The following is a 27695-nucleotide window of genomic DNA, read 5'->3' on the forward strand; positions in this document are numbered from 1 at the left end:
ACATGATTTGTTGGATACATTTCAAAGCTATTGTTCCATTTCTGGATCATAGATTGTCCTCAAGCAGTCTGGTGCCAACTCTCTTATATCCCGATCCCATGGAGATGGATTTTTATGTTCTCTTTTGCTTCACACTGTGAGTCCTTCTAGAGTTGAGTATGCTCGCAGTCAGGAGCTTCAATATGATGTCAGATTCACAGAGGAGGTCAATTAAAAGCAAACTCAATCAGCAGAGAGGCTGGGTCAGAATGACAAGCAGAACTGAGCAGTAAATTGCTAATGCACTTCATGATTGTTCTTTCTGTGTTCTCATTACTTCCAATAAAACCGAAGCTCCATTAAAAAACCCAAATAAACTTTAAAGCTGCTTTTTTTTTTACTTAAAATACATGTCATCAGAGAAATGAATGAATCAGACATTTGTTTTCAGTCTATAAATTCTGACTGAAACTGATGCAGTTAATGTGATTTTTTTATATTACTGTAGTTTGCTGTTTAAAGCATTCAAAGACCTGTACAAATGCTAACTAATTTAAAAAATCACATAATCAATATCAGAGAACATTTTACATCTATAATATTGCCCTACAATAAATTATTAATCAAAAAGTTATTTTTCTCCTTTCCTCACATGACTGCCCTGATGATTTTTCAGACCAGTGAAGTTTATGATGTACATGAATGACTTTGTGTGGCTTTTCCCATAAAAACAAATACATTTCCTACCTTGGCAGCCATGACCATGGAGGATCCTCCTCTGATGCCCAGGATGGGGAGGTGTGTCTGGGCGGAGATGAAGTCAAGGATCTGAGCGATGGCCTCCTGGTCCGTGTCATCACCAAACACAACTCCCTGCAGGGAATTCCTCGTCATCTGTGTGCAGATCCGATTGATGATACTCTTGGGGTCGGTCTCATTCATGGTGACCACCTCCACTTTGGGAGGGTAGGGGATGTGGAGAAAGTCCTCTTTCTCAAGTCCAACCCCTAAAGTTACTTCACTAGAGTTGCCCACTAGGATGACAGCAATGCTGAGGGAGTTGATCAGTTTGGGGTTGATTGGAGGGAGAGCTGGTAAGCCAGGGGAGTACTGAGGAGGGATGGCAACACCCCTCTGGGTGCCGCCTCCCCTCTGGCCACCTTGTCCCCCTGGTGACCCTCCAGGACCTGTCCCCTGACCTCCACCTCTGCGGGACTCGCAGACGGGCAGGAGGAGTATGGAAATGAGGAGCAGAGAGAAGGACCAGGTGAGGAAAGGCCCAGTCAGCCGAGGCTGGAGATAAGGATGATGAGAGGGCTGGCCTGGAGGAGGAGGCGGAGGAGGACGCTGATGGCGAGGAGAGGAGGAGGGGAAGACGTAATGCTTGTCCTGAAGACAGGAGGGAGAAGGGTGGAGGCTGACAAGCATTGTGGAGGAGTGTAAATGCAGTCCCTGGAGAAGAAGAAAGGGAAAGTGACAGAGAAAATTAATGCAAAACACTTTCTATCCTTTGAATTTCAGGGCCAATATCATCTGCAGATATCAGAGACACATCAACACAAGCCTTTAAGACCTTTGCACACTGGGTCTGATTATTTTGTACGAATTTTCCACACATTAAAAAAGAAAATCGAGCTCATGTTGTTCTAATGACGTTTGCAGACTGACGCTGAATTTTTCGTCCATCATATTTTTATTCGGAACAGGGTCGATTTTATGTGAAATTTTGCATCAGTCAAAGTCATTTAAATGGGTGATTGATGATTGAAAACAGTGCCTGCTGCTTCCTCCTCACTTGCTCACCCCTGCCTGACCCCTCCTCCCTCTCTCTCTCCATCTCTCTCACACTAACCTCACTTTAAACACCAAAGTTTGCTCATTTATTCTGTGGGTATAAACCTATGAAATATAACAGATAGATGGGTGATTCATGATTCAGATCAGCACCCGTTGCTTTATTCTCTCTCGCTCACTCACCCCCGTCCAACTCCTCCCTCTCTCCCACTCCCGAACTCTTGCTGCAAACACCGTAGTTTTCCGGTGCATTATGTGAATATCAGCTATAGAAATATCACAGATAAAGGCATACGATGTAACCTACTCACAGCTCATAATAACAGAGACAGAACTATAAAGCTGCTCTCTCTATTTCTCCAACGAAACAGTTTGCCACATTCTCCGAATTTTCGCAGTGAAGGCAGATAAAAACGCATCTGATCCAGTGTGCAAGGTCCAAGAGCGTGACGTTTATCTGGATTATGGATCCGAAAAAAAAAACGCATCCAGAAATAACGGACCCACTGTTTGAATACCTTTACTGTGACACTACACACATTTTTTAAAGTTACACAATTTGTACTCTAGAAAGCCCACCCACACACACACACACATATATATATATATATATATGTATATATATATATATATATATATATATAATTATTATTATTTTTTTTTTAACTTTCAAAGACAGTGGAAGAAATTGGAATCAGAAATCCAGTAAATGCATGGAAACAGTTTTATTTGATGCTTCGAAAGAAAGTTTCAGGTGGACAAAACACACTTGTTGGTATCATTGTGTTAACAAAACATTTCAAGTTGACCTCTTTTCCCCACAGCCCAACAACAACAGGTTTTCCTTTCTTTTTAACCATGACCTCCTAGCTGATATGATATTATGCAGTTCCAACATCATGTCCTGCAAACTTTTCCTGGCTGGTAGCTCATACAAACAACCACTGACCAAACATTGATGCTGAAAAATGTGCCAGAAACAGCAAAATAAGAAAATACAGGAACAAGGCAGCCCTCAGACACTGACCTAAATGTGATATCACATACCAGCAAGTCAGTAAATGCACTCACATCCATCCCCCAAGATAAGAAACAAGACTTTAGTACTTGCAGCAGCAAATATCTGAAGCCCAGTTCAGACCAATGATGAGTGAAACCCTACCAGTTCACACCACCGCAACAGGAAGAGATAATGTGTTGTTTCCATAGCAATGACTCTCCCTGTCACTCAAATTAAGTCATTTCTTTTTATACAGTGCCATTAATCTTTCTCTGCTGGAGGGACAGTACTGCACATGAACTCTTTTTTTTCTGTATCTTTATCCTCGTGGTATTGCATAACATTCCTATATGAGGTGATTAATTTAATAAAGATGCTGCATGCATGTTTCTTGTTATAACCATTGTATAATGGCACATATAAACACAAAAATGTGTTGCAAGCCCAGTTTTAGAATATTTGTTAAAAGCAATTTTTTTCCATGCACAAATTTAGCTACTAAAGCCATTTTATGTGTATCTGAGTATAGTGCTGCAGGTTAGGTTTCAGTGTGCAAAGTTTATTTAAGATACATGTAATCATTGTCAACATTCACAGCATGTTTTTTTTTTTTTTTGTATTAAATAGCTTACTTTTCACACTTCTTCCATTTCCCATTTACCTGCTTGCAATGTCCAAAAACCAGATACTGGTGATATGACAAACTGAATCACAAGCAACACCATCAACCAGCCTGACATGAGCTGCAGTAGGTTTGGACTTCAGATAAAGCAGACAAAATGTCAGTAAACCATGTTTTTTTCCACCAATGCCTGTTATACATTCAATTATTTGTGAGGCGCTAAACATCAACCAATACTGAAGTATCAGAATCTGTATCAGGAAGAAAAATGGTACTGAAAGAACTCTTAAAAGCACTGATAAAGCACATTTATGCACTCCTGTGACACTTCAGATCTAAAGGGGAAAAAGCGGATTCCATCGCTGAGTTGTTAAACCATGTGACCCACATATCCATGTATCAAAGCATACTCTGATCGAGGCCTGTGTGCTCTTATAGAGCATTAGTGACAACGCAGCATCCATTATTCTGTGCTGACTCCCTCTGAGGAACCCTGTGGCACACATCAAAGACAGAGCAGGAAGCAGATACTGAGCTGTGCGTAAGTGCACATGTGTGTGTAGGTGTGTGAGTGGGTGTGTTTTTGGAAGAGTCAGGACAGCACTGGGTGCATTTTGACAGATTGACAGCCTTACAGCTTCATGGACTCGCTGCAAGGATAAGTGACCATTAGACACTCAGACCAGGCTCTGCTGAGTCTCTCTCTCTCTCTATTTGTTCCCTCTCACTCCATTCTTTACCTTCTTTTCTCTCTTTTACCCTCCTAACCTGTTTTCTTTCACTTCTCCCCCACCCTTTGTGATCCATCTGCTGTTCGTTTAAGACTAGTGCAGACCTTTTATTTACTGTTATTGCTATTATTTACTGCTCCTCTATTAGCAGCAGTGCAAAGGGCAGTGAAGGAAAGATGAGAAATAAATGAAGAAGGGGTGAGAGAGAAAGAATGAGAGAGGGGGAGAGAAAAACGTAAACAGAGGGAGTCGACAAGCTCAGAGAAACACAATTAGTTATAGCCTGATGTGAAAATTGTGGTTCCTCACTGTGAGAGTGTAAGCAGGCAAAGGTGTGTATTCAGGGTACAAATTTGTAGGTCTGTAGTCAACCAAAGAAAATCTTGGTTGACTGCAATTACATCCACGCACTGGCCGATCAATAGGGTGTTCAGGTGTTTTTTAAAAATCTGTTATCAAAAATCCTTGCACCTTATGTCAAGCTTAGTATAGTCACTGACAGGTTCCTAATTTTTCATCCTTCTGGTAGTCTGAATACATGTAAAAATAAACATAATAAGTTTTATCACAGAATTTTTTTTATCATTTTTTAACTAATTAAGAAACAAAAAACTCATAAATAACGAGCATGCATCTGCCTATTTGTGATCACTGCACAGTAACTACTTAGAATCATTCAGCCTACAAAATGAGCATAGATAATTGTTTTTGTCATCATCTATAACAGTAATTATTGACAGGACCATTTGTTCCAGCCTAGACCGTGCGATTTATTAGCATTTACCAAACAGCATTCAGCATTTAAAAAGTCAGCAGGTCAGGACTTTCAAGAACAAGAGACATTGCCTGTCCATCCTCTGCTATCTCTTCATAACAAACACTATTGCTGCTATGCACATTTAAACAAGATAATAAAGGGACTTAATACAATGCATTTGCCACCTGGTGAATAAACAGGCAGCAGGAGTCAAAGCTGTGAGGGAGGGGAGACCAGTGACACACACAGCTCCACGTCAACACAAACATCCTGCATCTTGGTGTCAAGTTGAAGATGTGATGTTTCTAAAGGTGAAAACATCATTTCACAAGATTTTTCATGCCAGATCAAGAGCTCAATTTTATCGCAAGTTTTTTTTTTTTTTTTAGGTAAATGCATTAGTTTATGATAAAAAAAAAATGTATTACCTTTTCCCCTTATCATTCTTAAATGCACAAATATTGGGTTTTCAAGTCAAATCTTCGTAGTTGTTTTTTTGTTTGTTTGTTTTTTTTTGCAACAACCTAAGAGTTAATGGAGTACTTTAAATATTTGCCATTTCATAGTTAGCACCATCAGGTAAGAGGGGTCTGGTCTTCACCCAGAATATTTAAGAAACAAACATTTATATTATGGTGATTTTATGGAGCCACATCCTGCATTTTCATAAAATTATGATTTGTGTCTTCCTTTTGAGTTTTTCACAAAACTATTCACCAGGCACATTTTATCATAGTGATTTTCAATTCAATTGATGTGGACAGTAAAGCTAAATCATACACCTGTAGGCTTACAAGTACCCTGATCTTGAATATTTTCATATGTGACTTCCTTTTGCCTTGTTTTAAGGTAGCCAAAGTAAAAAAAACATAAACATAACCCAGAACGAGATTAATTTCTGTGACACAGGGTCATGTAGTAAAGTAGAGCCAAGGGTGTCCTGATCCTGATCACATATATCAGATTAGAGCCAATATAAGCATTTTTAATTGATCAGGGATCTGCAATTTGATCCCATCACCCCAACTATCAGGTGTCATAGACACACAGCAACTTGTGGCAGACCGTAAACAAGTGGGTAAGAAAACAGAGCAGCAGTAGCAACTTTATCAATCCCCATGGCTAAAATATCAGCAGTATGAAAATACTTCAAGCTTGAGAGCGAAAACAGTTCAATGACCATTTGCAGCATCTGTGACATAACCATTTCACAAGGCGGTTGTGTGTTGTTTTTATAATTACAAATTTGATCAGACATCTGCAAACGAAACAAGCAACAGAATACGCTGACTTCGCTACTGTAAGAGCAGAGAAGACTGCCTGAAGCAACAAACTCTGGACATCAGGAGGAAAAATAAATACCATTTTAAATAACAACAATGTCTGGACCTCACAGACATCACCGCCACCCTATGTTAAAAATACCCTCAGGCTATTAGAAATAATAATACAAAAACTGACATTTAGAGCTTCTAACTGACCTAAACCTACTGTGACAGTTTTTTTGGTTTTGTCCCTTGTAATTCTCTCTCCAACCATGCACCATCCCCTTAAAAACACACCACTGGCTATAGTTCTGTGAAAGGCAGCCAGGTGTCACAAGGCACGTAGCCTACCTGGAAACCCCAAAAAAGAAGTTGTCACGTTATACAGCCCAATCCAGTCCGCTACATGGAAGCACCCTGGAGGATAAGTCAAACACCAAGCTGCATGCATGAATGCTGCACTGTCAGTACAGTCTCATACACAGCGCTCTTCTGCAAGGAGAAGAAACTTTGTTATTTTCAACAACAAACCTTCAGCATGCTGATTACAAGGATTGATCTATAATCAGGAAATACAGGTCAGTATTGTACGACTAACCAATGTGGATCCCTTCCTCCAGCATACGGTTTAGGACACTATCTTTTAAGCTCTTCAAAAAAGATTTTATAAAACTGCCTTAGCAGATCGTCAAAACCCTCCATGTCTTCACAATCTAGGATCATTCTGTCTTCCCCCCCTAGTTGTTTTGAGTGTGACCACTATACAACAATCAGAAAATATTATAATCTCTGTGTTTGCTGTTCATTTCCCCTCTCTTCCTAGATTGCCAAGCTCTGTCTGCTCTGGTCCCTCTTCCTTTGCTTACTTAGCACACCTCAGCTGCAAATGTCCAAACAACAAGATTTGTGGTCAGATGAGAGCTCACTGACCAACCAACAGACCAATCGAATGGAAGGGGTCAGTCCTTTTGGGCATATTTTCTGCCTGGACAAAGATGAAAAGGTTTAGAGGAATATATATCCATGCTTATATTTTAAGTAGAGCCTTTGGGAGAGGGATGAAGGAAGCATAGAGGAAAAGGCTTCTTTGCTCATACAACACCTGTGCTAATCTTTTATTTATCGTAGCCCCTCATGGGTTGTGGAGTTGATCCAGTCAACTCCAAAAGCTCAAAGAGGAAAAAATAAAAAAAGAGAGAAGCTGTGAAGTGACATCTGACAGTGGTAGAAACAGAAGATACTGAACAGAGTGTGGAAGTTAGAAGAGGGGGGATGCAATCTCCTCATGAAAACAGTTTGTCTAATGGTCTAATTAGCAGAGGTTTGTCAGGCTTAATTGCAGGTGCACATGCTAATTGTAAATGGGCAGAATTCTCCATGGGGGCGCCACAGTGGAGCCAAGAGAAAGAAAGAAATAGAGAGAGAGAAGGAGGAGGAGGAGGAGGAGGAGGAGGAAACGAGTGGGAGGAAGGCAGTAGAGAGAAAAGAAGAGGAGAGAGGAGAGTGGGGCGAGAGAGAGAATAAATAGAGACATACACAAAAGAGATGGAGGTGGTGGAATAACCAGCAAGAAGAAGCTGTGAGAAGGGAGGGAGAGGGAAGGAGTTGTGCAAGGGTAACATAGCTGAAGAAAGAAAGATGAAAAGAGGATGTGATTAGCAAAGGATGATAAAAGAAGAGTCAAGGATGGGGGGGGGTGTAGAGAAATCTAAGGAAAAAAGGTTAACAAGCAGGGAGTGAAGAAATGCTCTAAATCCAGTGTGTAGAGGGAAAAAAGGGCGGAAACTCTGCTGATGAGTCCTCTGAGAGGTTGCACTGCAGGGAAGCTATCGGAAGAATATCCTCTAAAATAAAGCAAAAAGTGTGACAGTAAATGAGGGAGCAGGGAGGGAGACCCACTATGATATATGTTTCTGTACAGTGACAGTACCCTGTTTCCATAGTAACAATTCAAATAAGCCTCCACATAACACCATGATGGACAGGAAGATACACACGGTTCACACTAGTTCATCCAGTATGCTACATGCAGCGTGCATGCCCTCTCCTAATAAGACACAATTTACTTTTATCTAAGCGGCGTGCATCACTGAGCTGACTTTCTCTGACAAAAATCGAAACGCTTCTCACATGAAATAAACAGCAAGAAGCCTTCGCACAAACGTGTGCACAAACACCCACATAACACACACGCACACTTGAAGAAAGCTAATGCACTCCTGCAGACAGAGAAGATCCACTACTTTTCCTTTTAGCATAGCTCACATTAAAAACAATCTCCAGGTAAATAAACAGAAATAACTCAATGGAGGGAGCATGGAGTCAGATAAAAGAGCACAGGAGCAGCTATGACAATGGGACAATCACCTTCACATAATATCTCTGCTATCACTAGTACTCCCAAGTTAATAACATAAACAAGGTCTTAACATTTTTATCATCATCATGAGATCAAAATGCACAAAAAACTCATCCCAAAGGACATTGGAGTAGTAATACATTTTTAGAATAACACATTTAGAAATACAAACCTGAAAGCCACAAGGTATGACAAATATGACAAACCTCTATCATCACTTCTAAAACAATGATAAAGAACAACAGAAAGCACAATAATTCAAACAACAAAACCAAAAAAATTTAAGTAGCAGCAAGTCTTTTAACACACCATGGACTTCAAATAAATGAGTCCTGAGTTTAAACACTCCTTTAAAGAGTTGTAAAGCTGTTGTTTGATGAATCACCGCAGCACCGAGCTGAAGACAAACCAGGTTGATCCTATGAAGCACAGCGTTCATTGAAGCCCCAGTCAGGCCAATAGGAATGCTAAAACACAAAACTAAGAGAGAAAAGAACACATTTTACCTATCCACTGTGCTGCACATTCATTACAACAGCACAAATAGTAATGCTAGAGCAAAACATGCAGGTGTCAGGACTCAGACTGAGCTGTTGTTTGTCACATATCACTCTGCTACACTGACAGAGTCACTGGCTATTCCACACTTCAACACAATGCAATGCATTTAAACTGGTAATCACTGCGATTCAAAAATCCATTCCATCGCAGAAATTGTACAGGTGATGATATTAATACTGGTTAATCACCTACAGCTACTTCTTAATGAGGTAGATCACCATGGCAACTTATGTTGAACACCTGAAAAGCTCCAAAGTGTGTTTTGTTCAGGACAAAAGACAAACCTGCATGAAACTCTGACTACTAACCAATCAGATCTCTCTGTTGTGGAGCAGATGGTGAGAGGGGAGTAAGAAGAAAGACCAACAAACATTTTGTATTCCCCTTTTCATGAAAAGTATTAGTATTAGCATTGATCAACTAGCCGATTTAATCCACCGATTACAGCATATCAAAAAAATCACTGTTAATCGCTGATAGACACCGATGTTTACGCTTGGTTTTTGTTTCACTAATAATGAGCAGGAGGTAAGACTTGGTTTTATTTACACATGATGTCTGTGTTCTATCATTCATCCTTTAGATGACACACTGACTCATTTCATGTCACACACTCCATATTTACCTCCTTACAGCAGAGTATACTAAAGCACAGAGCAGCTTGGCTCAGCATCATATTTGTTGAAGAGAATTGTTTGCCTCATTTGTAAGTTTATAACTAGTTTGTGAAATAAACAATAACTCCATACGTTTCCTGTTTCAGTTCAACCCACTTGTCCACGAGTCACTTTGTGCCTCATTGTGTCCGTCACGCTTATCTGTTTATATTAGCTCACAAAAGTTAGGATAATGTAGCTTAGCATTAGCTAGCTATTAACTTTGGCTGAGTCAGTAACACCACAATAAACATAATGGTAAATGTAATATTACGCAGCCACATGCTTATCCATTTACCTACACCTACAGATAACAATAAATGCACCATTTAGAAATACACTCACTGACCACTTCATTAGACACGTCTGTGCAATGTAACACACACATCACCAGGAATTCTACTTCAATAAATGTTTGATTTTGTAAATGTTGGCACTGTAAGAGAGATGATTCGTTCTTCTTTACTGACATGATAGTGAGTGTTGCTGTTGTTGTAAGATGTGTTCCTAATATTCTGAACCTCTGATGTATGTGAGTGGGTTTGGCAAAACACACAGACTCCCCAGTATGATGCTCCTGGTACCCAAAGAAACCTCAGTAAGAAGCATACAGAATTATCAGTTTTCTGACAGTAAAGCTATTTGGTTTATTTATTAATTAATTTAAAAAAATATATATAAATGTTGAATTTAATTTTAAATTTAATCTGTAGATGCATTGGATATTGGATTTTTTTATTCCCCAATATCGGCAGCTGCCCCCAAAAATCCATATCAGTCGGGCCCGATAAAATATAAGATTCAGCTCACACCAATACTTTAGAATTATCACCAAACACATTTTAACAAGGGCATAAGTACCTCCTTTAATCATCTTAGAAACACTGCCAAATTTAGCGATTTTTATCTCAGAGAGATGCTGAGATTTTAGCTCATACTTTTATCACCATTCATTTAAACTATTGTAACTCCCATTTTCCTGGTTTTCCCAAAAAGTCTCTAAGAAAATTCCATCTTGTTTAGAACATTGCAGACAGAAAAAAGAAACTGATCATATAACTCCATTTTAAAAAACTTCACACTGTCTCCCTGTTTCTTTTAGAACTGGTTTAAAGTTCCTTTAATTGTTTTTAAAACTTTACACAGTTTTGTGCCTCCATCCCCAGCTTTAATGTATGAAAAATGCTACATAAATAAAGTTGGGTTGAGCTGAGTTTAAATAAAAACTAGTACTGAAGCTTATTTTTCATATAACACACAAACAGGCCCGTCTTATTGCTTTCAGTTAGATATGTTTTAATAATCATTTCTATATAACCCATACTGCTCTGTATACTGTCAGAGCTGCTGAGATAAAATTATCAATCTAGAGGGAGAAAAAGTAATAATTTTAGGGATCCCATAAGCCTAAATGTCATTATTTGATTTTTCAGATTATATTTGACTTTTCAGATTATTTTTGATTAGTCAGATTATTTTCTGTCAGTTCCTCTTTCATTGCTGCATTTATCAGCTCAGCTGTGTCTTTATTTTGGATTATTTGGAATTGAAAAAAGGCCCTGCTTGTATTTGATTTGTATATAAAAGTGGACTACACCGGATCTGAATCTAATCGAAACATCATTCCATATGAACTGTGCTGTTTCATGCTATAATAAAAACAAATATGAATCATATAGGAGAAAAAAATCCGATTGAGATCACTTGCACAAATTTTCTAAACTGTGCCCACAGTTTTGCACACTGTGGCCACAGCTTCATTAACTGTTAGCACAAGTTTCAGTGCAATACTGTTTTTTTACTGATTGCAAACCCGTGCACTCATTTTACATATCCACAAGCACAGGTTTATAAGAAGCAATGAAATATTTGGGGCCGTGATAAAGTAAGGTACCTAATCAGAGAAAAAAGACTAAGGAACTTTAGAGTTCATATGCACACTTCACACACTTGTGTATTTATCACCAGTAATCTTGTCACAGCAATATTGAACAAAATCTTCACACAGGTTTTCCTCCTACCATGTAGGCCTAATTCAAACAGAGGTCGAAGACTGGATCATACACTGACAGCAGAGTATACCTAAGTAAGCCATCTTTACACCGCATCAACAAAGCAAAGATGACACATGAATACATGTGCTCCCATATGCCCATTATGGCACTTACACAGCAATTACAATAACATACATGGCGCATGTAAAGCATAGATAAGTGGCTACACAAACACCCATATGTGAACGCTGCTTGTATCCTGTAATTTACCATGGACCTGAATAACCTTCAGTAGTTAACACACACACACACATGCATGAACACTGAGCCAATAGTTTGAGCATATGCACATGAGGTCAAGCATTGTTTGGGTCAGATGCCACCTGAGCCCTTTTGTTGCATATCAAGCATTAAAACATGCAAGAGTTATTACAGACCCCATATACATACAAATATTACACCCCACACAGTATGTTCACATGCAGGCTCTGGGATGAGCTGCATCATGCCAATAAGGCTGAGAGATCAGTCAAATCACGCTTAACATTTACAAAGAGCATTGATCACAGAACTCTGTCAAATGGCACAAACCAGTAGAAACCGGAGCTGCTTGAGACGCTCAAAAGCAGGCACTGACACCCGAGGACTTTAAATCTGCCAATAAAGATTCTGCTCGATCAATCAGGCCATGAACTGTACATCTTGATCAGCTCTCGCCCACAGCAATGAATAAGTGCTGATTTTAATGGTCAGCTGTTTTTCCTGAGTGCTGCGGGCTGTTAAAGAGTGGAGAGTATATATTCTGCAGAGGCTATGAGCAGCAGCCTGAGACATTAAAACTGAAGCTGCCATGCTATTTAAATCTCACGTAGGCCATCATTATCAGGCTCTACTATATCCCTGGAGACTCTGTGTGGTGGGCTACAGTGTATTGCATCTGAAAGGCATTGTGGGTAACATAAGCTGACAGGCATATCTATTAAGCAGCATATTTACATAAAGTGGGTGGTCGGTTTCAGGTAAGAGTGGTACTTTTGTCATTTCTGCTGAAGCAATCACTGCATCACACATGATTTATAAACCATAACAAATCATAAAGTATTTTAACCATACAGTACACACAATGTAGACCGACAGCCACATGACAGAAAAATCTTTGACAGCAGAGTTTTTGGTTAGCATTTAAAGATCTAAATATGGCCTGGAAGGAATCCATAGCAGGGGAAAATGTTCTCCACTTCTGTTTACTAGCATGTATCATAGGGGTGGGAATTACAGGGAAACTAAGGATACAACACAATTAGAGCTAGAGATGTCACAACAACAGAATTTAGAATTGTGTTACAATAGTAGTAAAAATCAAACAATACCACTACCTGTCGCAATACCACCAGAATAAAAATGATCTACTGGACCCCCAAAACTGGTGAATTTAGTTGTTTAATTTCCAATCTGCACATATGTAAGGTTCACTGAACAGCAATCACCAAAATTTGACACAGCTTATAGCAGTACAAGGCAAAATATATTAAGTTTTCCTAAAAATATAGGGCCTACCTAAAATCAAATCAAAAAATGTCCTCTAAGCTATTATGAATAAAGCAGAGGGAGTGTAGGTCTTTTTTTGAGCATCAGTGTTTGTGCAGGGCTGTGAAGCTGTCATCAGTCCACAGGTCAGGATGTAAAGAAAAACTTTTGGGACCAGGAGACCACCCTGTTTCTCCCCTCTGCTCTCTGTGCGTAACAGACTGACATTACCAAGCATTAACTTGGACAGCTGTTTTATTTGGACAATTATTTTAAAAGTTTAACTAAAACAATCAGGAAATAACATTTCTATCTCAGTGTCACTAGTCTTTTCCAGCAACAGCACACTTGCCCTCTCATTTAATCCCCCATCACTCCGTCCTCTGTCTCCCTCCTCTTACAGAATCTTTAGGTTGAAATAGGAATGTGTATCTGTTTTTAAATCTGGTATTTATATCTGGTATTGGAAAAGTATCAAAATGTATGATAAACCTAGAGATGCACTCATTGTGAGAATTAGTGGGATAACAAGACTGATTTCTAAAAAATAACGATGTTTGTTTTCCATTACTTCTGTTGATGTAAGACTCCCACTGTGCCTACATTTCCTCTTATGTTAGACCCTGACAGTAAATCAAAGTTTAGGACTTCTTTTGTCCAAGAAAAAGACTGCTATTTTAAATTTAAAAACAGATATTTGGCACCATTTATCCAATAATTCTGTTACACAAGTCAAGACAATAATACATTGTATATATGTATATTGGACATCTCTTTTTTCTCTTCTCTTGACATATCTTACTACTATAACTTGCTTCTGTGGGTGTGTGTGTGTCAATCTATCTGTCTCGATTTGCACGCCAAACTATTGCTCCAGATGTCCTTACTAAGTGTCTGGGTTTGCTGGTTCAAAACTGGTGCTATAAAAGATCATAAGTGTGTACAGAACAAGCCTCATCATATTGCAGGGTCGGGCTAACAGTTAAAGATCTATAAAATGCAAAGCTATAATGCACTCTTTCTACTTCCTCACCCTGAATTAACAAGATTGATTGTTAATTATTATTATTATTTTTGTTAACAAGAAGACTAATTTTACACAATAGAGCTGCTACATACTGCATTATTAGAGTTAAAGTTAAAGAAAAAGAAAAATATTTGACATAACTGCACTTTCCAACACATTAAAGCCTTCCTATCAGCAAACCATATGAGTCAAATGTGCTTTTTTCATTTTCAAATCATAAATACACAAGTTAAGATAGATACCACAGATATATTTGTGCTAATATAAGATTAAAAAAAAAAACTACATAAATCAAAGAAAAGAGAAAAAAAGTCAGGCAAACATCTAGTCTTATATTATTCAAAGTGTTCTTCGTTCTCTAGTTAGGCACTGGCCTACAAAATAGCATTAATACTTCAAGTGTTATCTTGGTCTTTATAGTTAATGTCTAAAAAACAGCCGTCTAACAACAAATCACAGTTGGAAGCCAAAATTTAAAAACCCATAAAGGTGGCCTAAATAAATAAAATACAATTAAAGAAGTGAAGATAAACACCAAAGATTGTTGACTTTATACACATATCTTCTTCTGATTAGATAGCCATAATGTGTCCCAGATACAGATGTGGCAAAAATTGATAAGCAATAAATAGACTCACATCCTTGTGATCTCGCTGGTTTAAACTGTTTTTCAGTGAAGAAGTGAATTACTGCAGGCAAGTACAAGGCCACTGCTCTAATGAAAAATAGTTTTGAATCAGCTGCAGCAAAAGGCTGGTGGAGTTTTTTCAATGAATCATCATCGAGACATGTCAGTCAGAGCTGATTGGCATCGCTAGGTTCAGTCAGGTAATCAGACGTCATGCAGCTCTAATGGCTCTCCTGCAGCCAACACAAGTTCTATTTACATCCCCTGTAATTATTCAATTCACTTTCACTAAATCAAGTGCCACTGTGAGTTCAACATTTTCTCTGCAACACACCAACTCTTCAATATTAAATGTCACAGTCAAAGGTGAATACACATTAGGAGATAACACTGGTGTTATTCTGTATTTTATTCATCATCTTGCTTTTAATGTCACACAGTTAAAGGATTGAAACAATAGCAGGCTTTGAACCTCTAATAGGTCAGCATTATAAACCATGAAGGCTGCAGTGTGTTGTTTCTTTTTATAACGAGACATGAAATATGACCTATGAAGACAGATTTGAGGAGCAGATCCATTAGTTTGAAGATTTAGAAGAGCCAAAATACTTTGGGAACTGGCTGGATCATACAACTTGAGAAATAATTACAGTAGCCATGATTTTATCTCACACAGGATGACGTTGCTTTGCAGTCCAGCAGAAACTTCAGCCAAAAGTTCAACCATTTCAACAGATTTTTTGTTGGAGTCCAGCACGTTGGCACTGAGCCTTGTCCCTGAACAGTCCTCATTCAGATGATTAAGGGGGCTTCTTTTTAATAACACAGGGCTAAAGTCAGCCTGAACACTGCCTGCTCGGTTCTCTCAGTACTTTCCAACTTCCAGTGGCTCTCATATGGAGCCCATTTGTACCTACTGATGAGTTAAAAACGGCTCGTACATACAAGTGCTCAGTAAAATCCTAAAGCAGCTGGGAAAGTAAGTATTCAGCACCAGGCGTAAATAGAGTATTTGTTGGGGACTATTTTCAGTTGTGGATTAACATACTTTTGATGGTCTTGTGGGTATTTTGACATTGACACAGAATAGACCAACATGCCTATTTTAATCGAAGGAACATGACATCCATGCAACAGTGTTGCTCTTTAATGAGTATTTAACAGTTTCATGATTATGGCTGTGATGGCTGTGTCATTTAACTGCTACAGATTGCATAGTTATGTTGTCAACACAGGCAGTGGGCAACTTCAGCATTGCTTAAGAGCTCTAATTATAAGCCCTGGCTCTTAAGAAAAGGTTTTTCCTCATAAATGGCAATAATGATCCTTTCTTAATAGCTATAGAAATACATTTTTAATATTGTTTAGAAAGAAATCAGAACCACAAACAGACATGTAAGAGGTCAAAATATGTTTTTTTTATGTCTGCGGTGTACTTTCCAGTTAGAGACATTGAAACTGTGACAACTGTCATGATACTAAGATTTTAAACTCAATATGATACTATTAACAAAGTACATTTGTTGTAATGCCTCAACAACAAAAAATAAGTTCCAGAAACCCAATTTTAGGCATTTTTTGTGTTTTCTACCACCCAAAGTTATACCCAAATCCATGCACACTGTCCAAATTGCTCAAATGCATAGGGAACTAGTAAAGCACTCAGAGAGCGCAGACCTCCGCCATTAGCCCTATCTCCCCATAGTGAAGAATCCTTTAAAAATATTCCTGGATCCAGACGGTGATCTGGATCAGTCCCAAAATCTAATTCGCTCAGGCAAAGCATTGGCTTCGCTATGTGTGGAAGTCATGGCAGAGGGTGAATATTCCTCTATTCCTCCCAGCGTTGTGAGTATTCTCACTACAATTTGCTGTCTTTCTCTCTGTTACGCTCCAATTCGTCTCCTCAACCAGACATGCATCTTTCAAACCCTATAAACTCCAAAACTTTGAATAAGTCCGCCATCTCCTGGTGTAGTGTGGTAACAATGCAGGCCAATGTAGTGCCATTAGCACTATCTCCCAATAGTACAGAATCCTTTAAAAAATTCCTGGATCCAGACAGTGATCCGGATTTTGATCCCAAAATCTAATCAGTTCTTCCTTATGCCATTTCTGACATTTTCTGAAAATTCCATGACTTTTTGAGTTATGCTGCTAACAAACGAACAAACAAACAAACAAACAAACAAACCCAATCACATAACCTCCTTGGCGGAGGTAATAATTTGGTAGCAAAACTGCTAACTTAAGAAAGGACGGTCAGAGTTGGTGAGATTTACTGTGCTCCTGCACAACATGTCTGTTAAACATTTTTGTAACAGAGAGCTGCTGAATGCCAGTTATCTGGCTTCTGAGACAATTCTGGACAGACAATTTTTATTTTACTGTAAGGTTTCCATAAGATGAAATTAAACAAAAACTTAAACTCACCTGATCAAGTCTGAGCAGGAAATACAGTCTTTGTATGCACTTGCGGATTTTCAATATGTTTATGTCATGGGTCAGGTTTTTAACAATCACGATCCCAAAGTACTTACAAAACTCAACTATCTCCACATCTATGCCCTTGACAAAGGTTGGGAGAGGGGGCTGTGGTGTTATTCTAAAATCAATGACCATGCCCTTTGTTTTTTCCATGTTTAACTTGAAGACATGGCTGTCACAACAATTCACAAAATCTGTCAAAACTGGTCCATAATGGACCTCTCAATCCTGAGGCAGACTAAAACAGTATTGTCAGCAAATTCTAAGAAATACCTCTCAGTATGGTGGCTTTCCTATATTGAAATGAAATTTTCAAGTCTCTGTAAAGCAATACTAAAGTATTTTAGGTCTGTTGTAGAACAGGTCATTGTGTTATGAGCCACCAGGGCCAATTTCAGTCATGAAAAACATCTCTTATTTTATAAAATCAAGCTTGACAATCATGAAAATGCGGTAGTAAAACGTAAATGTGGGCATGACGGTTAAATGAGCCAAAGTCACATCCAGTCAAGAGAAGTATGACCCTCTCAAATTAAAAAAATTGCCTCTAATCAGAGTGTATCATAGGTAAGAGATAGCACTTATTTGACAACATAAAGCACATGAAGGAAAGAGAGTTTTTATCAAGACAGCAGGTCATATTTAGTGTGTTGGAAACTCTTAATAGTATTTTTCATTGATTTTCTGCCACTTCACTATGGTCTTATTGAGGAAACAAGAATACCTGAAAAAATCACAAGGTTATTGAAGAGGGTCCTAGGTGTTTCATTACGTGCACTTTAGTCTGGTCAAGACTCCTCTCACTGCTAATTGCACTTCTAATGAGACACTCTACAGATCTCTGCTGTCTTATTGAGGCTTCCTCAGCTCTCTAAATAACATTATATGGCCTCTTCATCAGAGGCCAATAAACTGACTGAGATGCAGAGGACACACATACACATAGCACGAGGGGGGTTGGGGGTGCAGGGCAGTAGCAGGATCCATCTATCCCCTGAAGTCTTCATTACCTCATTGAAGCCATTTATTCCAGAGAGGTTATATCTGCTGCTCCGGACTTAATTTAGCAGCAAAGTGACGTGTCCCTCTTGGCAGCATCACAGGGGTCCATACAGCCTCAAAGAGGCTGGGCCAACACTGTTTCATATCTACAAAGTGCATGCAGAGCTTTGCCATGTCTTTATGAAACGTCACAAAAGTCAATGTCAAGCACTACTGGCCTGTTTTTTTCTCTCTCTTTTCTAAAGAACAGAATAATTCACTCGAATATGTTTCTCATCTCAACCACTCATTCAGCAAAATGGCATTCACAACCCTTTTATAAGTGTCATCCCAGAATTTGCTTTCCTTCTGAAAAGCTAAAAATGATCCAGGAGTTTTTGACCCACATTCAGACTCAATTTGTATCTACTACTTTACTTGCGTCAAAATCTGAGAAATCAAAGGCTGCCACTCTTGGGATTTTGAAAAGACACTCTAAGGACTAAAATTACTAGCTGTAATAAAAGAAACACAATCCACTTTGTTTGTTTTACAATAACCTGAGGTCTCTAACCAGCCCAATACCTTTGCAGTCCCCCATGAGGCCAACTAACCCCTCAAACAGTACCTGTAGCTGCACCACCAGCAAGCAAATCCTCTGTGCTGAGTTAATAAGTTAAATTTATCTCAGTGTTGCAGAAATAATGCACCAAGGCTGTAAATGAACAATAAAAATTCTATATAAAGTACACTTATGTGACCTGGAGCAACTCTAAATGATACTGACAATTCAGTTACCACAAACTGCTCTATTTTCTCACCAATGAAACAATGTTGAGAGATCTTCTGTACCTGCAGTTTTTTTGTCCTGTAGAGAACACACAGCTAAAAAAATAAACACACACAAAATAAAATTCCATTTCATTCCACTCTGCGTTATACTTCATAATGTCTTATTTGGTTTCATTGATGAAGTTTCTTTGTATAGGGGACAATGTAGAAAATAATATTAGTGTCAAGAAGAGAAGATGCTTTGGACCAGATTTGGCTTACTTGTTAATTTCCATCTGTAGTCTCCGGGCAGATAAAGGGCTGCATTAAAATAAAGATCAAAGCAGCTATCCACATACAGACATACAGAACTCACACACACAATATCACAGAAAGAATATCATTATATGTTGATAATTTAAAAAAGGTTAAACCAAACAGAAAGTAAACATAGATGTCCTTTTCAAAAAATTGCAATACCAACCCTTTTAAATACCAAAAACAGCATTCTGATTGGGTTAACATCTCCCTTTCTACACAAAATAAATCTAAAAAGTGCTCATAATGTGCCTTTAGTTCCATATTGATGGCATTTTTAATGTCTTTTAACTGGAAACTAAAAAAAGAAGTGCATTATTTCCAGCCTTGCACCCTCCTCCTCTAAGTGAATGGAGCACAAAAAGCGCCATTATAATGTGCACCACTGTTTATAGGATGCGACAGGTAATGTGACTTGCTAAGCTTTAATTATTAACAATAACCTCACCTTTCTCTCTATTTATATTCCACTTTAATAACTCTCTTTCTGCACAGCTTGGTGCCTGTCTCTTTGAACCAAGTAGCAGATGTTCACTTCTGCCCTGAATGACCTTCAGCATCTGATCTGTTCATAACTTCTGGAAAAACAAGGCTGACAACAACTCAGCAGTTTCAACAGTTATCTACTTTTTGCACGTTTACCTTTATTTCTTTACCTTTTTTTTACCTGTTACACAGATATGACAATAATAAAAAAGATCAAAAAGAAAAAAATATCTTTTGATATTCTGAACAAATTAATTACCAAACCTTATCAACAGCTTGATAATGTGTTTTAAAAACTAAAGTTTTAGGTCTGAAATATAAATATAAATACAGTATGGATAACGGTATCAGCTAAAATGAATCAACAAATATCAGCATATCAGATACCTGCAAAAATCCAACATCATGCAACCCTAGGTTTAACCCAATAGGTGGGCTGGTTGTGGAGCTGTTATCGGTGGATCACAAATATGTGCATGGAAAAAAGGTTGTTGCAAAAGAAGACATCCATACATTTTACATTTCTCTGTTACTACTTGTTCTGTCACGATAATAAGTAAACTGCTGTTGTTTTGTCCGGATTCTCTCATAATAATGTGTTCAGTTTTCAGTGTCTCTGGAAAACAACCTAAATGCCCTTGTTATCACCAACTTGACTGCTTCCCATATCCATTGCACAGGATATATTTCACATCCAACAGTTTGTAGTCGGTGTTTGGGATCGGTAGAACCTCAAATAAAAACCCTGGAGGATGATTGGATGAACATTCTGTCTGCCACAATCATTACAGGCCAATCAGTGCGACAAGACAGAAGACACAGTGAGCATATGTATCCCTGAAGAGTAAACTACTAAACTTGAGAGCTGTACAGGCAGCCATTACTGTTGTTCACCATCAGTGAAGACAGTTGGTAAATCAAAGTTTTACAGATGAGAATAGCACAGTCAGGAGAATAGCAAAAACATCTTGTCCACCATGAAAGGCTTTCAGTGCCGTTCTTTGCTCTTCTTTTCATAAAGAAATATTGTCCCGTTCTGAAAACAAACTACTGCTGTAGCAACATCTGAGCTGAACTCTTCATCAGCTGCCATTGTTTACCAGCTTGCAGTAAAACTAAACTCTGCCTGAAGCTACCATCTCCTCAAATTAGGCTGATTGGTCCATTCATTCTCAAACATTTTAGATTGAAGCTTTGCAACATAAATCTGCTTGGTGACAGACAGAATCTGGCCAATAGGTGATGTCATAGCAGCAAACAGAGTAAAATAATAATGTATGAATGCCATGTCCTCTCAGGGTTTCTGTATGAGCATTCCAAACATGTTTGTTTTGTCAGGTTTCTTCGTGCAGTCATTTCTTGTTCCATCAAAGGTCCAAACCTCAACATTTTACAATAAATACATTTGATCTTATTTTCTCATTAAGGAGTTGGTGGGTCCCGAGGCTAGACCATTAGAGAACTATTGATTTAAACAAATGGTAATGACTTCATACATTTAATTTTCTCTTCATGTACAATGCTTGACAAATTTATTAGACCACCTGTCATAAAAATGAGAAAACATATATATTTTAGAAATCTTTAAAAAACTTGTTTAAAACTAAAAATGTTATTGTTATTTATTTGGCAAATAACAAACTGGAACAACTAAATAGTCCGTTTTCACACATAATAACCAAAAACTTGATATTTTGTATGGCCTCCTTTGGCCTTGAGAACAGCTTCCATTCTTGCTGGCATTGTTTACATGTACTTTTCCACAGTCTCTTTTGTTATAGAGTTCCAAATAGTTTCTAGCTGTTCCCACAGACTTGATTTAGATGAAACTTTTGTGCAATCAATCTTTGAATCTACTAAATCCCAAATTTGTTCAATAGGATTCAAACCCAAACTTTGACTTGGCCAGTCCATCAGTTCCAGTACTCCAGATTTCTTTTGCTTGGTCAAACAGTCTCTGCACAGTTTTGAAGTATGCTTGGGGTCATTGTCTTGTTGGTATATGAACCCACGACCAATCAGATTCAGTCCAGAAGGGATTCCATGATGCACTAAGATGTTGTGGTAGACGTTCTTGTTCATGATACCGTTGATTTTCACTACAAATGGAATGCCATACCATAATGGAATCTCCACCGTGTTTCACTGTGGGTGCATCTGGCATCAAACCGTTCTCCAGCTTTTCTGCGGACATAAACATGACGATGCTGACTGAAGAGTTCAAATTTGGACTTGTCCGTCCAGAGTACCTTCTTCCAGTCATCAACAGTCCAGTGTTTGTGCTACCTGGCAAATCTGAGGCGTTTCTGGATGTTTGCAGGCCTCAATAATGGCTTGTTAGCAGCTGTTCTTCCCTTTGAGCCTTGTTCCATCAGTCGTCTGCTTATGGTCCTTCTGGAGACTTTCTCAGACTCTGATCTAGAAGCATTCATCTCTGCCTGAAGATCAGCAGTGGTCTTCCTTCTGTCTCTAGTACTTCATATCTTGAGGTGTCTGACATCTGCTTCACTTAACTTTTGTTTCCTGCCTCTTCCTTGGTGCATTTTGTAAGCACCAGTCTCAGCAATTGACTCCAAAGCATACTTGACCACACTGTGAGAAAACTTTATGTCTTTCCCTATTTGTCTCAGAGACCATGCAGCATCATGAAGTGCTTTAATGCAGACTCTTCATTTTCAGTGAGCTCTCCATGTTTTACCATTTCAAACAGGAATGAGGAATTTCAAACTGAATTCACCTTTCTTTACCCAAATTTGAGCCGGCTCACTGGGCTTCTCTGAGGAGTCAGAAATTAATCAAGCATAACATTCAACCACTAAAACTCATTTTTCTGTTCAGGAATGCAAGTAAATAACTATAATTTTCATATATTAATCAAGAAATAATAATGTGCTTCACTATTTTTTCAGTGTTTTTGTAAATCAGTAAATTTGAAAACTCATGGATAACAATAATAATAATGTTTTAGCATTAAAAATATCATTTCAGTTAAAGAGCTTCTACATATTGGTGTATTAACCATTGCAGAAACAAAAAATGATTTTGGTAATTACCAATGCTGTGGCATAAACCTTACTTTGGGTGGTGGTCTAATAAATTTGTTAAGCATTGTATGTATGTCTTTTTAAAAGTTCTGCATGTGATATTGTCATATTTATTTTGGTAAGTGAGCATTTTGTAGTGCCACAGCCATAAAATCACTAATCCTCTCGTAATATCAAACATTTTCAGTATGAGGGTGCAAAACAACCTAATTTTCCAAGTATTACTGTTCATTTATCATTTTTGTCTATGTAACAGACTGAAAAGAGTATATTAGATCAAGCTGCCATAGATTTATTCGTATGGACTGAACCCTCATCCTTACTCGTTCTCGTTCTCTGCTCTTCATCAAGTCTGTCCAATTATCAACCTAAATCCCCTGACCACTATCTTGTTCATTATCATTCCAACCAAAAGATTATGTGAGGAGAGAATCCTGCTCTGATTTTGAGCCTGTGTTTAAATGAGAGTGGATCTTCTGATTCTCAATGAGCTGGCGTGTCCTAAAGAGCTTTTAAGATTGAAAAATAAGTCCTCCTCAAGATCTGTGGTTGATAACGTGACACGTATCACTGATTACATCGTCCACTTGCTGCTTTGTGCAAGGAAAGGTGTTATAAATTTCTTTCTGGTATTGATTCATAAAGAATTCACCTCCAAATACTCTGTATTAGAGTATGTCAGAGATTGGTGTAAGTTTGCAATATAGATGAGCTCAACTACAGTTATTAACGTAACATTTTACATCCTCGGTGTATGAAATCTTGAAAATGCTTGTGAAAGTGTTACTATTATTAGGCTCCTTGATACAACTGCACACTGAGAGGTTTGAATTTCAAAGTTAATAATGTTTTTTTTTCTTTTACCATAAAATAATTTTATTCTATAAACAATAAAATTAAAACCATAACATTTGTATGACTGCAGAAAATTAATTTATGGATTAATGGTTGTGTTACAATGAATCGGATATCTTCTCTATCATTGTAAACAACTGAGTTTGTCAGTTTCTTCCTCATGTAAGGCACAATAAAACCCTATTTGTCATTCAGACTTCCCTGTTATCTTCTTTTATGCCACACATTTTGTTCTGCCCTTATCAGTTATAATCATCAAATTTGCACCAACTTGAAGAAGCTAGGCAATAGGAGGCATTTGTGCCTGCAAATTTATTTCAAACCTTCATCAAAATAGCTGCAAATTTATTTTCTCATCACCTCAACTCTTCTTCCCACATAAACCTGGAATATTTATTTCAAGAAGCAATCGCACAGATCCAATCCTACACAATCTCAGTAATATAAGCCCACACACTCCCCTCCACTTAGAACTAAATGTTGCAGCAGAGTCTCAGCCACAGGATAACATGTCCTTTTTTTCCCTCTCTCCTCACCCTCCAATTTACCCCCCTCAGAGGTTTGCTCTACCTTTCGGCATTGCCTCTGTCTACACTGATCACCTGCTTCTCTGCTTTGTTACAGAAGTACATAAATAACTGACAACTCTCCCTCCGAGCATGTGTTGTTGTGTTGTAGCTTCATGTTTGAATCCTCCTCATCTCTGCAGATGTCTGCTTTTCAAACTCATTCCCGGTCTCAAGTAATTCAGGGCAAATTAATTAATGGCATTGCTACTTATGGAGGGGTTTAAGGAGGCAGATTGATTAGAGCTAGTCTGCAAATATAAACACTAAAGATATCAAAAAGCAACCATCTGCTGATAGCAAAGTTGTTATCAACGAGACAGTTGAGTAAAAGCAGCACCACACAATCAGAATATAGCATAAAAGTTTTTCAAGCATTTCCCTTTAAACTGCCATTAAATAAAAGCAATCCCAGTACTCTGAACTAGAATTTCACTGATATGCAACATCACACAGATCCATGTCTCCTGATCCACTTCTCTGCCTCTACCATATTTCCATGTGTAGCAAAGCCATCTCTTTGACATGATTCTTTGAGCCTGTTTCTCAAGCACCTTTAAGAGGTTGAAATTGTCAAATGAAGCTCGATCTTACTCAGCTATCAGATCCTTCTTCAGTGTCTCTCATCTCCACACATGAACCCTTCCTCAAATCATAGATCTTGTCCTTTTTTCCCATTCATCTGAAAAACAACATGAAATAAAATCCTCCATCTCTGTCGATGGAGGAACTTCAAACGGCATCACTCTGGCTTGTTATGAAAAGTGACAGTTTCTGATTCAGTTTGTAGATGTGGCAGCTCAGATATTTTGATAATGTTATTAGTGAACACATGCAGGGGGGAAACACAGATCTAATACTTCAGTGAAAAAAATCACTCATAAAGCAAAAGCTATAGTTTGTACTGTGTTCAGTTTGAGCAGTGCCTGCACAAACACATATCAGAGAAAAGTGTTTGAGCGCCTGCTGACTCAAGTAACAGAGAAGCAGAGCAGTTTGGGTAGAGGCGGCGTCACAGCACCGGGCCCCCTTCTCTCTATTCTTAGCTCTTTCTCTCTCTCACAGTCACACATGACTAGGTTTAGAAGAGGTAGAAAAGGCATCTTCACTTTCTGTCTTGAACAAAAAAGGGATGGTATTAATGCTCGGTTTCCCTTATACAGTCTGTTTAGACGATCAGTTTCTGTTACCTGAGGGACAATTAACATTTCATCTGCAACCATCTGTCTGTTTGCACATTCATTGTGTACAACACAAGCACAACATCTGACCCACAGCTTTGTCTGTAGTTCACAGCCTCTTCTCTTTGTCTGTGTGACAGGAGAAAGCCACAGACCGAGATAAACAACCACAGACTTCAATATCTAATGAGCACAGCACTCAGAATTTGTGTGTAAAGGTGAGACTTGTTGCTGACTCTGTGAAATGCAAATTCCTCACAGCCATAATGTGACTGAATGGAGCTACATAAATTTAACATCGGAGTCTGAAGTTTCTCTCAAGACACGTTTATGAGTATGTTAGTGCTCTGTTCTCATTAATATTTAGTTAAACATGGTTTTTCTCACAGAAAGAAGAGACAAAAATTTTGAAAGAGGGGTGGAAGCACATTTTTTCTTTCTCTCATAAATATTCAGAAGCAGGCATGTTTAACACTTCTGCCAATGCTTGTAGATACTGACAGCAATGAATGTAAGCACCAATGTAAAAACATTGGATCTGATTTTACAAAACACATATCTAAGATTCCAACCCTAAAATAACGTTTACTGACAAACAAAAAGGGAGACATTTACTACTTTTGAGCCCTGTCTATATCATAGCAACACATATTTGCAAGAACTGTCAGCACAGATAAATCTGACATAAATACATTTCAAACATAAAAATGTGAAACCAGAGACTGTGAGGAAAACATTTATGTTTGCTTAGATTCTTTGACTGATACATTATTAATCTGTTATTGAAGAAGCAAAGTAAACCCCTCAACCTTAACAGCCAGGGAGTGATTGGCATTTTTCAAAAGTTAAATGGCTTATACCATGTGACTGCATTATTAAAACTGTAAACTGTTAAACAACAGTGCAATCTGCTGTTATGTTAGAAAGAAGTAGGACTCCAGAGCTCAGATAACATTTTTAAAAATGCAGACCAAAGTGCACACCAATTCTTATTATTGTTTCATTTTCATTACAGGACTAGGACTTGCTAATTATTCCAATTTCTTTAGAGTGATCCATATCAGGATTTTCATAGTTAATGTGATTAATCCCCTCTTTTGTCATATTTTTAAATTCCACTGTTCTGCATTTAAAACTTCTTGTTTTATTATGGATTTTCGTACCGTCTCCTACTAAGGGTAGATGACTTGTCTGGATTCAGACTTGCTCTTATTTTAAAGATGGTGTTGAACTTAGAGACTGAAGGTAGATTGAAGATTATGGCATGGAGTGGCTTAACCAACGTGTGCTGAAAGGTTTAATATAGCAGGCAAATACTACAATTAAAACAAGCATGCGCTAATTATGGACCTTAATCTGATTTTTGACAATATCCAATGTGCCGACATAAAAAAATTAATTTCAGCCAATACGGGTCAATACTAATGAGCAGTAGTCCTAAAAAGTCACTTAAAAGTTGAGAATGAGAATAAAAAAAAGACTTCAGCTGACGTAAGTCTGCTGGTATTGCCTGAAACAAACACTTATTTGTACATATGGCTGATAATTACAGTCAATGTATTGGTAGTAAATAATATTCAAAAATACAATATAACATTTGCTGATACGATAGGTAATTTTTACAGGTAATATCTGCTCATATCAAGATCATGCATTCCTTATATAATATACAATGCATTCAGAAAGTATTCAGGCCTCCCTCATATTTTTACTTTTGTTTTGTTGCAGCCCGATGCTACAGTTAAAAAAACAAAACATTTTTGTCTCATTTACCAATGCTCAGTAACCCATCAGGACACAGTGAAAGCAAAATGTTAGAAATGTTTGCAAATTTATATTAAAAAAAAAAATCCTGAAATATCACATTCACATAAATATTTAGCCCCTTTCCAACAACACTTGAAATTTATCTCAGCTGTATTCCATTGCTCTGAATCTTTGCTGATATGTTTCTACACCTTGATTGGTGTCCACCTGAGCTAAATTCAATTGATTCAACATGATTTGGAAAGGCACACACCTCTCTACGGAAGCTCAGAGACAGAATTGTTGCCAGAAACAGATCTTCGAAATTCTGAAAAACATTCTGTTGCACTGAAGGTTCCA

At 38.1% G+C, this 27695-nt stretch overlaps 1 protein-coding gene across 7 annotated transcripts in view; it reads right to left on the reverse strand.

Annotated features, from left to right (window-relative positions):
* The window catches only part of grin2bb (glutamate receptor, ionotropic, N-methyl D-aspartate 2B, genome duplicate b), a 171845-nt gene that overhangs the window by 130204 nt on the left and 13946 nt on the right, over positions 1-27695 (reverse strand). For all 7 annotated transcript variants that reach the window (XM_041784804.1, XM_041784807.1, XM_041784809.1 and 4 more), the window contains one exon: positions 727-1431. In XM_041784804.1, coding sequence (XP_041640738.1) covers positions 727-1431 — 705 coding nt within the window. The remainder of the gene's footprint in view (positions 1-726; positions 1432-27695) is intronic.

The sequence above is a fragment of the Cheilinus undulatus genome, linkage group 4 (genome assembly GCF_018320785.1).
Source record: "Cheilinus undulatus linkage group 4, ASM1832078v1, whole genome shotgun sequence".
Classification (NCBI taxonomy): Eukaryota; Metazoa; Chordata; class Actinopteri; order Labriformes; family Labridae; genus Cheilinus; species Cheilinus undulatus.